At 44.0% G+C, this 15,111-nt stretch overlaps 1 protein-coding gene across 1 annotated transcript in view; it reads left to right on the forward strand.

The window, feature by feature from the left end:
* Positions 1–13,789, forward strand: part of LOC123750385 (spermidine/spermine N(1)-acetyltransferase-like protein 1) — a 30,880-nt gene extending 17,091 nt beyond the window's left edge. Inside the window, exons 2-6 of the mRNA XM_069339670.1 lie at positions 3,441–4,442; positions 4,822–4,838; positions 8,977–9,659; positions 11,331–11,502; positions 13,529–13,789. Of these exons, the coding sequence (XP_069195771.1) occupies positions 3,441–4,442; positions 4,822–4,838; positions 8,977–9,659; positions 11,331–11,502; positions 13,529–13,789 (2,135 nt within the window). The remainder of the gene's footprint in view (positions 1–3,440; positions 4,443–4,821; positions 4,839–8,976; positions 9,660–11,330; positions 11,503–13,528) is intronic.
* The last annotated feature ends 1,322 nt before the right edge of the window (positions 13,790–15,111 follow it).

The raw sequence follows: 15,111 nt of genomic DNA on the forward strand, positions 1-15,111 counted from the left end.
CTTGCTTCACCCTCTGCGTCTCTCAGTATATCCTCCTTGCTTCACCCTTGCGTCTCCCGCTATATCCTCCTTGCTTTACCCTCTTCGTCACCCGCTATATCCTCCTTGCTTCACCCTTGCGTCTCCCACTATATCCTCCTTGCTTCACCCCTGCGTCTCCCCCTATATCCTCCTTGCTTCACCCTCTGCGTCTCCCACTATATCCTCCTTGCTTCACCCTTGCGTCTCCCGCTATATCCTCCTTGCTTCACCCTCTGCGTCTCCCACTATATCCTCCTTGCTTCACCCTTGCGTCTCCCGCTATATCCTCCTTGCTTCACCCTCTGCGTCTCTCAGTATATCCTCCTTGCTTCACCCTTGCGTCTCCCACTATATCCTCCTTGCTTCACCCTCTGCGTCTCCCACTATATCCTCCTTGCTTCACCCCTGCGTCTCCCGCTATATCCTCCTTGCTTCACCCCTGCGTCTCCCACTATATCCTCCTTGCTTCACCCCTGCGTCTCTCAGTATATCCTCCTTGCTTCACCCTTGCGTCTCCCACTATATCCTCCTTGCTTCACCCCTGCGTCTCCCACTATATCCTCCTTGCTTCACCCTCTGCGTCTCCCACTATATCCTCTTTGCTTCACCCCTGCGTCCCCCAATATATACTCCTTGCTTCACCCCTGCGTCTCTCAGTATATCCTCCTTGCTTCACCCTTGCGTCTCTCAGTATATCCTCCTTGCTTCACCCTTGCGTCTCCCACTATATCCTCCTTGCTTCACCCTCTGCGTCTCCCACTATATCCTCCTTGCTTCACCCTTGCGTCTCCCGCTATATCCTCCTTGCTTCACCCTCTGCGTCTCCCACTATATCCTCCTTGCTTCACCCTCTGCGTCTCCCACTATATCCTCCTTGCTTCACCCTTGCGTCTCCCGCTATATCCTCCTTGCTTCACCCTCTGCGTCTCCCACTATATCCTCCTTGCTTCACCCTTGCGTCTCCCGCTATATCCTCCTTGCTTCACCCTCTGCGTCTCTCAGTATATCCTCCTTGCTTCACCCTTGCGTCTCCCACTATATCCTCCTTGCTTCACCCTCTGCGTCTCCCACTATATCCTCCTTGCTTCACCCCTGCGTCTCCCGCTATATCCTCCTTGCTTCACCCCTGCGTCTCCCACTATATCCTCCTTGCTTCACCCCTGCGTCTCTCAGTATATCCTCCTTGCTTCACCCTTGCGTCTCCCACTATATCCTCCTTGCTTCACCCCTGCGTCTCCCACTATATCCTCCTTGCTTCACCCTCTGCGTCTCCCACTATATCCTCTTTGCTTCACCCTCTGCGTCTCCCACTATATCCTCTTTGCTTCACCCTCTGCGTCTCCCACTATATCCTCCTTGCTTCACCCTTGCGTCTCACACTATATCCTCCTTGCTTCACCTGGGACTCTCGTTGTTCTCAAGTTAGACAGTTCCCGGGACATATTTTTTACTGTATTTGAGTATATTTGTTGTTCTGTTTGTGAATATTGTCTTCCTGTAACTGCTGCCTGAGTCTCATTCTCGCCCCAAACACTTGTGTCTAGAATGTTACTAATTACAGAATGAATTAGTTAATAATTCACGAACAACATTTTGCTTCAAGAAGATAAAATAAACAAATTATATTAACTCCAGGCTTCCACAGAGAATATATCTCCTCCTCCTTGCTCTTCACACTTAATTAATAACAGTCTCTCTCTCTCTCTCTCTCTCTCTCTCTCTCTCTCTCTCTCTCTCTCTCTCTCTCTCTCTCTCTCTCTCTCTCTCTCTCTCTCTCTCTCTCTCTCTCTCTCTCTCTCTCTCTCCCTCTCTCTCTCTCTCTCTCTCTCTCTCTCTCTCTCTCTCTCTCTCTCTCTCTCTCTCTCTCTCTCTCTCTCTCTCTCTCTCTCTCTCTCTCTCTCTCTCCCTCTCTCTCTCTCTCTCTCTCTCTCTCTCTCTCTCTCTCTCTCTCTCTCTCCCTCTCTCTCTCTCTCTCTCTCTCTCTCTCTCTCTCTCTCTCTCTCTCTCTCTCTCTCTCCCTCTCTCTCTCTCCCTCTCTCTCTCTCTCTCTCTCTCTCTCTCTCTCTCTCTCTCTCTCTCTCTCTCTCTCTCTCTCTCTCTCTCTCTCTCTCTCTCTCTCTCTCTCTCTCTCTCTCTCTCTCTCTCCCCGTGAAAATCAGTAGGAACCATGAGCAGGATTCGAACTCATGCTCTGGATTTAAAATTGAACAAACCTAAGCCTTAGGCCACTATAACCTCGGACTCAAACCATGCAACCTGTGATTTGAGTAAATTTCCTAGGGCTCCTGAGGCTTACACTGAAGCCTGACCAGGGTTTCACACACTGCCCCCCCCCCCTTCCACCATGTCTTGTAGTCAAGGAATTCTACCTTTGACGCTACTCTTCAAATGCACAAATAAGTCACATTAACGTTTAGTATCAATGAGGAAGTCTCAGTGATACTTCACTTGAAGCATTTTTTCTCATTGATAGAAGACATTTTGATTTTCTCATTGTAGAAGAGAGAAAGAGAATCAATTTAATTTCAGACTGCATAATAACACATTCATGAAACATGAATTCATGAGTTTACATCATATACACTGTCCCGTAAACTCATAAAGTAATCTCATTATTAATGTAATGCTTTTACTGTATTTGATGTTCAAATTTTTTAGCGAGTTGAGACGACCGTAAATGTTAATAATGAACAATGTGCTCCACGTGGTATTAGATTTAAGCGTAACAGTTGAATTGTATTTTCCTTCGAAAATCTTGAAAATTTCCTCAAATATTCAATTAAAGAGAAAACAAAATATATATTGAAACTTTACTATTGTGTAATTCAGTAAAATTCAGTGAAAGTATAGCTGGAAATGAGTACATTTATTATAACTGATATATACTAGATGTTTAGTGCTTATTTCTTCGCAAGCAATATGAGCAAGCAATAATGCTTGCTCCTCCTCCTCCTCCGGTCCTAAGAAATAGCATTTAAGATAAATGCGTGTTAATGCGAGACTCAACACGCACACAACACAAGCCCCTCAAGGCCCTGACTTACTGACATTGCATGTTCTTACAACTTTAATCAGAGTAAATGAAATAGCACTTTAGAGATAACTTACCCAGGAGACGTGAGTCTGAGAAATGTCTCACTAAAGCAGCAAGAGTGGAACATAAATGAATCCTTACTCGACCAAATATCCGCAAAGGGGCAGGATGATAACCTAAATCTCTGTTAATTGTTATCTTAAGGTGTATAAATACAGAGAAAGATTCTGGCTGTTATCTCAGGGTTAGTTAATCCTGGCAACGTACTGGAAGAATTACTGGAGCATAATAAATCGCTAAGCCAGTATAACTGTATAGATCAGTTGGCAATAAGGCGGGAGTATAGCAACAGTGCCTAACTAATCGCACCATCTGGAATCGGAAGTCAAACTCTGTAAGAAGCTACAGTCACCGCGCAGCCAGCCACTGCTCAACCAGCCACTGCTCAACCAACCACTGCTCAACCAGCCACTGCTCAACCAGCCACTGCTCAACCAGCCACTGCTCAACCAGCCACTGCTCAACCAGCCACTGCTCAACCAGCCACCGCTCAACCAGCCACTGCTCAACCAGCCACTGCTCAACCAGCCACTGCTCAACCAGCCACTGCTCAACCAGCCACCGCTCAACCAGCCACTGCTCAACCAGCCACTGCTCAACCAGCCACCGCTCAACCAGCCACTGCTCAACCAGCCACCGCTCAACCAGCCACTGCTCAACCAGCCACCGCTCAACCAGCCACCGCTCAACCAGCCACTGCTCAACCAGCCACTGCTCAACCAGCCACCGCTCAACCAGCCACTGCTCAACCAGCCACCGCTCAACCAGCCACCGCTCAACCAGCCACTGCTCAACCAGCCACTGCTCAATCAGCCACCGCTCAACCAGCTACCGCTCAACCAGCCACTGCTCAACCAGCCACCGCTCAACCAGCCACTGCTCAACCAGCCACCGCTCAACCAGCCACTGCTCAACCACCCACTGCTCAACCAGCCACCGCTCAACCAGCCACTGCTCAACCAGCCACTGCTCAACCAGCCACCGCTCAACCAGCCACTGCTCAACCAGCCACCGCTCAACCAGCCACTGCTCAACCAGCCACCGCTCAACCAGCCACTGCTCAACAAGCCACCGCTCAACCAGACACTGCTCAACCAGCCACTGCTCAACCAGCCACCGCTCAACCAGCCACTGCTCAACCAGCCACCGCTCAACCAGCCACTGCTCAACCAGCCACCGCTCAACCAGCCACTGCTCAACCAGCCACTGCTCAACCAGCCACTGATTAACCAGCCACTGCTCAACCAGCCACTGCTCAACCAGCCACTGCTCAACCAGCCACTGATTAACCAGCCACTGATTAACCAGCCACTGTGGGAACCGACCTGTGAGATTTATATTTATTTAATTTATATGAATTTATATTTACGTTAATTTATATACTTCGATAGCAATTTGTATAATGATAAGTGGACTGTATTTCTGCAATAATCTCTTAATCTCACAAATCGATCCTCTACACATTAGGGGGGTTTATTAAATTAATATATATGCAGCCAATCAAACTACAGTAATAGACTACATACATTGAAGAGGTTCCTTATCTTATAGTACAGCAGGTTAGTCCAAACAGATATAACTAGGATGTAGACACCATTATCCTCTTTGAGATAGCTTCCATCACCCAGTAACTGTTGCACATTGCTTCCTCATCTTGACCTGTTAAAAGGGCGCTAGCTGTAAAGCCAGAATCCTATATATGACAGGTATATCAGAGAAAACTGTACATGGAACAATTGAAGACCTGGCTTAATTACCTTTAGTATGAGGCGATTTCGTGATCTAACCGGCTCACCCTACCCAATGACATTACTGGCCACTAATGATAGATATACGGGTTTCGGAAAGACACTTAACTTGAATTTGTTGACAGCGTGTGATAATGGTACACCTTTGGTTTCCATAACACTTCGTCCAAGTAAAATTAACAGGAGCCGTATTTGCTCCTGTGAGCCTCTGGTCTCAGTATAAACAATGGCAATGTCTAACACTCCATACTATTGACGCTACTGGCCGACATTGTCCAGATATGATAGGAGCCGAATTTGCTCCATGCGTCCCGGAGGTGACAACAACAATGGCTGCCCCTCCTTCCTCACTCTGACGCCTGGCTTACATTGTCCAGATGACAAAGTGATAGAAGGGTCACATTTACTCTACTTTAATATTGATAATTAAGTTAATTTATATGAGATGTTTTTATGATGGTAAAGTCCAAAGACTAATGTATTTAAGAATAATTCCCAGCAGAATAGCTGGTGAATTTATAATGGTATGTGGTGATGATATCCCGTTTTCTTTAGACGGTAATTCCACTACAAGTTACGTTTTCTATGGGTAACTTGTTTATACAATACAGCTATTATCTGTATGATTATTAAATGGTGTCGGATTTTCCGACATAATTCCCCAGGGGCTGCTCACGGGTCGAAGTCCTAATTAGAACAGACGAACACCGATACTCCTCCTTCGAATTATTAGATTAATTTGATGTTAGTAGTTAGTAATCACACATTTGTGTGTCTGTTCGTACAGGACGGATGTCCCGTACTAGAGTTGCAGGGGTTAGAAGTCTAATGCGATTTCATTTCCCTGTTAACTCTTGAAAGGCTAATATTCAAGCCTAATTACATATTATTTAACCCAGAAGACTGGATGTGATCAAGTACTACAGTCAAGTATGATTCAGGGACTGCAGTGAGATCAGTGACATTAGATATAACTTGAAGTTTGTTCAGGTAACTGGTCACTGATATATAAACACTGAAGCCCATGGAATACATCTTGATTAAATAATAAATGTATCAAATCAGTCATCATATTTATTAGGGTTTAATTTAGTTAATTGATTCAGAAGATTGAATAGCTCATCATTAAAGTAAAGTATGGTTCTGAGACTGCAGTGGGTTCAGTGATATTGGTCGCAGTGACTTGTAGCTGTTTAAGCTACTGTTCACTGATTTGCCACTGAGGCCTCATGAACTCATCTTCAGCTTTAAATGATGATACTAACATCAACCTCTGTTGGTATAGTCAGCTGTAATCTCCTTAGTATAATGCTACTGGAGAAATATAATCAGCTGACAAATTTAGATTTCTACTGGTATTGTTTATCTGCAGGCATAGGTCTCCTCAGGCTTGATACTGAGCCTGAGAGTAATTTACCTCCTGCAGAGTTTAACATGTTTATGCCCTGATATTTAGTAGGGCTACCAATGAATCGATGGTAGTAGTCTGTCCCCACAAAGACAGCCATTTGGCATTTGATTTGCTCAAATTTACCTGCAGCTGCTTGATAATAGCTTTCCAGATCAGCATAATCAACTTGAGATTGTTGTGACAAATCTTCACATATCTTGATCTGTCTTGTTAAGTGGCCTTTAAGACCTGCAAGGGTTCTTTTCATTCTCCCTGCATTATCCATACTGGCTAGTTGGTGAAGCCTTGTGGGGCTTGTACTTGGGCTGCTCATAATACTGAACAAGCACTGATGGTAGCCTAGGGTCAAATTCTGCACTCACTAGTCAATAATCCTACCTCTACTAGAGGTTAGCACTTAAAATTAATACACATTATATATATACAATCATACACACTAATGATTTGAGTGATAAACCAGTGTCACTGGAAGTACCTTTAGGTTAGCTCTTCTATATCACCCTAGGATGGTAGAGACACTAATTAATCACTCAAAGGTGTAATGATCATAAGTAAATTATTATATATACACAACTCAACTCGAGTTAATAAAAATTACACCCAAAATAGGGTCTGGACCATTCATTAATGGTGTTAGGTTGATCAATATAGTACAACTGACTATGGTAATAATGGGACTAGGATGAGCAATAATAGTTCAACTAGTCATATCCTACCCTGTTGTGGGTTGGCAATTAGTAAATATTATACTGTGATCACTAGTGCAATATATATTAAATAATTCTCTATTTTGGAAAAATAATATACACAATTATTGATAATAGCCTTTTAATTAGCCTCTATGAAACTTCTAATATTATCTAGAAGTATTAAATATTATTAGTGACCTCGCGAAATAAAGTCCACAAAATTCGTAGATAATCTCTCGCGAAATTTAACACCACAAAATCCGTGAACAATCTTGCGAGGACACAGCCACTAATTTGGCTGGCTTCTATATTAGCGCTGTCATTTCACAGAATAACACGCCACCAAATATCTGTGGGTGTGCATGAAACCGCTGACGAAGCTGATCTGAACTGAGCAGGGCTCGTGAACTCGCACGAGTCAACGCCGCCGTCATTGACTGCTGGCTTTGTTTAAATCACACTGCACTAGTTTATTTAATGAATCCACTGGTTAACTGGTTCATCCGGTACTCGGATGACCAAATGTGGGTTCAAAGGACCGAATATTCCGGTTCCGAAGGACCAAATAATTCGGTTTCGAAGGACCAAATAATGTGGGAACCGACCTGTGAGATTTATATTTATTTAATTTATATGAATTTATATTTACGTTAATTTATATACTTCGATAGCAATTTGTATAATGATAAGTGGACTGTATTTCTGCAATAATCTCTTAATCTCACAAATCGATCCTCTACACATTAGGGGGGTTTATTAAATTAATATATATGCAGCCAATCAAACTACAGTAATAGACTACATACATTGAAGAGGTTCCTTATCTTATAGTACAGCAGGTTAGTCCAAACAGATATAACTAGGATGTAGACACCATTATCCTCTTTGAGATAGCTTCCATCACCCAGTAACTGTTGCACATTGCTTCCTCGTCTTGACCTGTTAAAAGGGCGCTAGCTGTAAAGCCAGAATCCTATATATGACAGGTATATCAGAGAAAACTGTACATGGAACAATTGAAGACCTGGCTTAATTACCTTTAGTATGAGGCGATTTCGTGATCTAATTGGCTCACCCTACCCAATGACATTAATGGCCACTAATGATAGATATACGGGTTTCGGAAAGACACTTAACTTGAATTTGTTGACAGCGTGTGATAATGGTACACCTTTGGTTTCCATAACACTTCGTCCAAGTAAAATTAACAGGAGCCGTATTTGCTCCTGTGAGCCTCTGGTCTCAGTATAAACAATGGCAATGTCTAACACTCCATACTATTGACGCTACTGGCCAACATTGTCCAGATATGATAGGAGCCGAATTTGCTCCATGCGTCCCGGAGGTGACAACAACAATGGCTGCCCCTCCTTCCTCACTCTGACGCCTGGCTTACATTGTCCAGATGACAAAGTGATAGAAGGGTCACATTTACTCTACTTTAATATTGATAATTAAGTTAATTTATATGAGATGGTTTTATGATGGTAAAGTCCAAAGACTAATGTATTTAAGAATAATTCCCAGCAGAATAGCTGGTGAATTTATAATGGTATGTGGTAATGATATCCCGTTTTCTTTAGACGGTAATTCCACTACAAGTTACGTTTTCTATGGGTAACTTGTTTATACAATACAGCTATTATCTGTATGATTATTAAATGGTGTCGGATTTTCCGACAGCCACTGATTAACCAGCCACCGCTCAACCAGCCACTGATTAACCAGCCACCGCTCAACCAGCCACTAATTAACCAGCCACTGCTCAACCAGCCACTGATTAACCAGCCACTGCTCAACCAGCCACTGATTAACCAGCCACTGCTCAACCAGCCACTGCTCAACCAGCCACTGATTAACCAGCCACCGCTCAACCAGCCACTGATTAACCAGCCACCGCTCAACCAGCCACTGATTAACCAGCCACTGCTCAACCAGCCACTGATTAACCAGCCACCGCTCAACCAGCCACTGCTCAACCAGCCACTGATTAACTAGCCACTGCTCAACCAGCCACTGCTCAACCAGCCACTGCTCAACCAGCCACTGCTCAACCAGCCACTGCTCAACCAGCCACCGCTCAACCAGCCACTGCTCAACCAGCCACTGATTAACCAGCCACTGCTCAACCAGCCACTGATTAACCAGCCACTGCTCAACCAGCCACCGCTCAACCAGCCACTGCTCAACCAGCCACTGCTCAACCAGCCACTGCTCAACCAGCCACTGATTAACCAGCCACTGATTAACCAGCCACTGTTCAACCAGCCACTGCTCAACCAGCCACTGCTCAACCAGCCACTGCTCAACCAGCCACTGATTAACCAGCCACCGCTCAACCAGCCACTGCTCAACCAGCCACTGATTAACCAGCCACCGCTCAACCAGCCACTGATTAACCAGCCACTGCTCAACCAGCCACTGATTAACCAGCCACTGCTCAACCAGCCACTGATTAACCAGCCACTGCTCAACCAGCCACTGATTAACCAGCCACCGCTCAACCAGCCACTGATTAACCAGCCACTGCTCAACCAGTCACTGCTCAACCAGCCACCGCTCAACCAGCCACCGCTCAACCAGGCACCCCTAAACCAGCCACCACTCAACCAGCCACCGCTCACCCAGCCACTGCTCAACCAGCCACCGCTCAACAGCCTCCGCTCAACCAGCCACCATTCAACCAGCCAGTCTAAGTGGATAAGCAAGAGAGAGAGAGAGAGAGAGAGAACTGGGTCAAGACACAGCATGCACAGTTAACTTGAGCCGGGTTCTCCTCCCTGATGGAAGGGCGAACAGCAGCCATATCCTGCATACTTCCCCGTAGTAAAGGAAAATTGGAAAGGCACTGGAAAGAATACTGTAGCGATGTTGAAAACCTTCGAGTGCTGGAACACAGGAGAGTGTAGACAACTCCTCAGCGGGGCAGAGGGGCAGAGGGAGTTTGAGGGCTCGTCACTGGCAAGGGAAACGACCTCGCAACTAATGAATGCTATGAAAAAAATAAATAAATAATGAACAACAAAATTGGAGATTTTCTCTTTTGAGGCTCGTGTACACGTGGGTGAAGACAGACATACAGACAGACTCACAGACAAACTCAGACAGACACAGGCAGTGTCTGTTTGTATCTCTATATCTTCATCGACGTTTATTTCAGCTGACAAACACACACACACATGCACTGACTATTACGGCCATTAGTGAGGGGAGCGATGGAAACAACTTGAGGGAGGAAGACAGGAAATGAGTAAAGTGAGGGGAAACAAGATAAATAAAGGAGTGGTGGAAACAATGGCAACGAGGGGAGCGATATAAACAAGTAATACTTAAAGAAAATGAAGGGAGTGAGGAAACTAGGAGTAGTGAAGGAAGTAAGGGAAGGGGAGTGAGGGATGGGAAGTGAGGAAGGGAAGTGAGGGAAGTAAGGGGAGTGAGGGAAGTAATGGACAGTACATCCATATATAACACTGGCATGTTCACCTGGCAAAGTATTGAGTCACTAACCTCAGGGAGACCCCTTGTGTGTATCCTATTAGATAAATCCTAAGCAAGAGAGCCAATCTCCTCTTACCCTTGGCCGATATGATTTCCAGTGCACATTAAAGGGATTTTGACACCTCATTCCAAAATCTGGCTGACCATCACACACATATATGAGCCTCACTGGCCGATAGTGTTGTGATTTTTTAGTGCAATCGATTTTATTCAAGATTACTGTTCAGTAGTATTCCTGAAAAGAGAAAACCCAAATTTCTTCCGTCAATTTATTTTAGTTTTGAACAGTTTTGAGCGAAAAAAGGAAAAAACTAGACTTATTTTATATAAAGTCCTAAATCAAAGACCTTGGCCAAAATTCCGACGTGAACAGCTTACCAGGAAGAATACAAGGTATTGTTTGTTTGAGCAAGATACAAGTAGCTAAGGAAGATAAGGATAGAGGATGAGTGGAAGAAAGTCTTAAGGAAACTACAGAAGTAGTTCTTATAACTATATTTATAGGACGTCAGAGAAAATGGGATAATGATAGACAACCACCCACCCTCCAGGCCTATTTAAGACCAACATAAACCAAACAGCATCGGCGTCATATTGAACCCAATGTGTTCATCTGCGTCCGTCTCGGCAGTGTTCTCTGAATAGCTACAATTTGACTGACTCGGTGATCAGTCCCAACCGGTCAGTCCCAACCGGTCAGTCCCAACCGGTCAGTCCCAACCGGTCAGTCCCAACCGGTCAATCTCGATCAATTGGGAACCACTGTTGCATGCAGAATGATCACGAGCCTGACTTGCAAGTAACCTCGGTGCTGAAAGACAACATCTTCAAATAACACAAGTGACGAAATTCAATAATTACGAGCACAGAATAACGGGAGACAGATTATTTACTTCTCGCACTAAGGAAGTAAAGAACAAACCAAGGAGGCATAATCACGACACGCAAAATACTCAGCAGATCGACAATGTTGACAATAGACAGATTTTAACATGGGAGGAACTAACACGAGGTGATGCTGGCATGGGAGAGGATCAGAGCGTAAGGACACTGACTTGAGGAGCACCAAACCAAGGGAAGACAATGTATAGCATGGGAGTAATAAGGAGGAGGAGGGGACACTGACGTAAACAAGATCAGAAAATGGGAACACTGCTCAACCATTGCGTGACTAGAATGAGGGGAATGTAACAATATGACATAAGCTAGAAGAAGGGGGGATATTGCCAGGAGAGGAACCAAAACAAGAGGACCCGGTCATGGTGTAACATAAAGAATAGCAGGATTCTAAGCCCTGTGAAGATCCAGAAAAAAACCTCGAACCCAGTACCAAAAAAGCGGAATCCTGTAGCTCTACCAACCACACTACTGAGAACACCACGATAATGTAGCCCAAAAGACAAGAAACTAGCATTCAACTGGGACTTAAAGCATTCCTTGGAGTACCACTTAAGCATGGAGGTATAAGATGAACCAATTTCAAGTCATATGTGTCACAGAGATGTTAGGGAGTTTTCTTTATCCTTCAGAGTAATGAGAAAATGGGATGAATTAAAAGAGTAGGTTGTAGAAGTAATATTATAAATATTATAATATTATTATAATATATATTATAAATTATATTATTTAATTATATTATTTAATTATATTATTTACAAATTATATTATTTAATTATATTATTTATAAATTATATTATTTAATTATATTATTTATAAATTATATTATTTAAAATATATTCGTAATTTTAAAAGTAGATGTGGTGAATAGATGTGGTGCAGGAGTAAAAAGTAAGGTGCTCCAGTGGATAAGGGAGTATCTAAGCAATAGGAAACTGCGAGTAACGGTGAGGGGGGAGGCGTCAGAGTGGCGAGATGTCACCAGTGGAGTCCCACAGGGCTCAGTACTTGGACCCATCCTGTTTCTAGTATATGTAAACGACCTTCCAGAGGGTATAGACTCATTCCTCTCAATGTTTGCTGACGATGCCAAAATTATGAGAAGAATCAAAACAGATGAAGATAGACAGAGACTACAGGACGACCTGGACAAACTGGAGGAATGGTCTAGAAAATGGCTGCTAAAGTTAAACTCAGGAAAGTGCAAAGTAATGAAATTAGGCGAAGGAAGCAGAAGGCTGAACACAATATACCATCTGGGAGGTGAAATCCTAAAAGAGTCAAATAGAGAGAAAGATCTGGGGGTCGATATCACACCGAACCTGTCCCCAGAGGCCCACATCAAAAGGATATCATCAGCGGCATATGCTAGACTGGCCAACATAAGAACTGCCTTTAGAAACTTGTGTAAGGAATCGTTCAGGACCCTGTATACCACTTATGTAAGACCAATCCTGGAGAATGCAGCTCCAGCCTGGAGTCCATACCTAGTTAAACAGAAGACAAAGTTAGAGAAGATTCAGAGGTATGCCACCAGACTGGTCCCGGAATTGAGAGGAATGAGTTACGAGGAAAGGCTAAGGGAACCTCACAACCATGGAAAACAGAAGAGTAAGGGGAGACATGATAACCACTTACAAAATTCCCAGGGAAATTGACAGAGTGGACAAAGACAAACTCTTTAGCGCGGGTGGAACACGAACAAGAGGACACAGGTGGAAACTTAAAACCCAGATGAGTCACAGAGACGTTAGAATTTTTTTCAGTGTAAGGGTAGTTAACAAATGAAATGCATTAAGTAGTGTTGTGGTGGAGGCAGACTCCATACACAGTTTCAAATATAGATATGGTAGAGCCCAATAGGCTCAGGAATCTGTACACTATTTGATTGACCGTTGAGAGGCTGGGACCAATGAGCAAGAGCTCAACCCCCGCAAACACAACTAGATGAGTACACACTAACACACACACACACACACACACACACACACACACACACACACACACACACACACACACACACACACACACACACACACACACACACACACACACACACACACACACATATATAAGCATGATAAATTGTGAAACGAGGAATCCCCATGGCGGGGAGGAGACCTGGGGAGCGAAGTTAGTAGACGTTATTGACAGGAATTTCCTAACACAGCATGTGAAGGAAGACACTAGGGAAAGAGGGGATACGCCGAGCCTATTAGACCTAATTTTTACCCAAAATGTAGAAGACATCGAGAAATTAGAACATGAAATACCACTAGGAGTCAGTGACCATTATGTCCTAGTCTTTGACTACACGATGGAACTCAAAGTTGTGTCCAAAGGACATGAGATCTGGGAAAGGAGAATTGATTACAGGAAAGGGGACTACAGACGAATAGGGAACAACCTAGAAGTAGTGCAGTGGAAGTAGGAAATTAGAGGAAAAACAGTGCAAAATATGATGATCCATGTCATATGGAAATGCAAGGAGGCTGAAGAGAGACTTATTCCAACAGTAAAGGAAAAAAGGAGGAAATATAATAACCCATGGTTTAACAGACAGTGTCAGGAAGCAAAAATGAGAAGCAGGAGGGAGTGGAGGAAGTACAGAAGACAAAGGACAGAGGACAACAGAATTAGATGTAACAGAGCTAGGAACGGTTACATTACCATAAGACGAGTATCGGAAAGAAATTACGAGAATGACATTGGAATCAAGGCGTAAAAACAACCTAAACTTCTACAAAGCCTTATAAGAAGGAAGATGTCGGTAAATGAACAAGTGACAAGACTGAGGAGAACAGAAGGGGCATATACAGAAAATGACAAGGAAATCTGCGAGGTCCTGAATGCAAGTTTCCATGGAGCGTTCACTACCGGGCCTGAGCAGCTCCCATTGTTGGAAGAGCTGTTAGTCCCATTGTTAGTCTTCCCTAGACGGAAGACTATCAGACATAGAGGTGACAGCAGAGGAAGTAATAAAACAGTTGACAACACTGGACGCAACTAAAGCGGTTGGACCAGACAAAGTATCACCGCGGATACTAAAAGAGGCAGCGCAGGCTCTCAGCGTACCTCTGGCAATGATATTTAATGAGTCACTTATGTCGGGAGAATTGCCCAGTGGCTGGAAGAAGGCAAATGTCGTACCGATTTTCAAGAAAGGTGACAGGGAGGAGGCACTCAACTACAGACCCGTATCACTAACAAGCATCCCCTGCAAAATTCTTGAAAGAATAATTAGGCTAAGACTTGTTGCTCACTTGGAGAGCATTGGGTTTGTAAACAAATGGTATCATGGGTTCTGGACAGGGAAATCATGCCTAGCAAACCTTTTGGAATTCTATGATAAAATAACAAGGATAAGGCAGGACAGAGAAGGCTGGGCAGACTGCGTATTTCTAGACTTCCAGAAGGCCTTTGATACAGTACCGCACATGAGACTGCTATGCAAACTTGAGAAGCAGGCAGGAGTACACGAAAGCCCCTAGCATGGGTGAGTAACTACCTAACAGGAAGGAGCCAGAGAGTAATGGTAAAGGGTGAGAAATCGGACTGGCGAACAGTAACAAGTGGAGTACCTCAAGGATCGGTGCTGGGACCAATCTTCTTGCTAAATTAAGTAAATGATATGTTTACAGGAGTGAATCCTACATGTTAATGTTCGTGGATGTCGCAAAATTAATGAGAAGAGTTGTGGGAGATGAGGATTGTAGGATCCTCCAAGAGGACCTGGACAGGTTGCAGAGATGG

This window comes from Procambarus clarkii, chromosome 42, assembly GCF_040958095.1.
Source record: "Procambarus clarkii isolate CNS0578487 chromosome 42, FALCON_Pclarkii_2.0, whole genome shotgun sequence".
Classification (NCBI taxonomy): domain Eukaryota; kingdom Metazoa; phylum Arthropoda; class Malacostraca; order Decapoda; family Cambaridae; genus Procambarus; species Procambarus clarkii.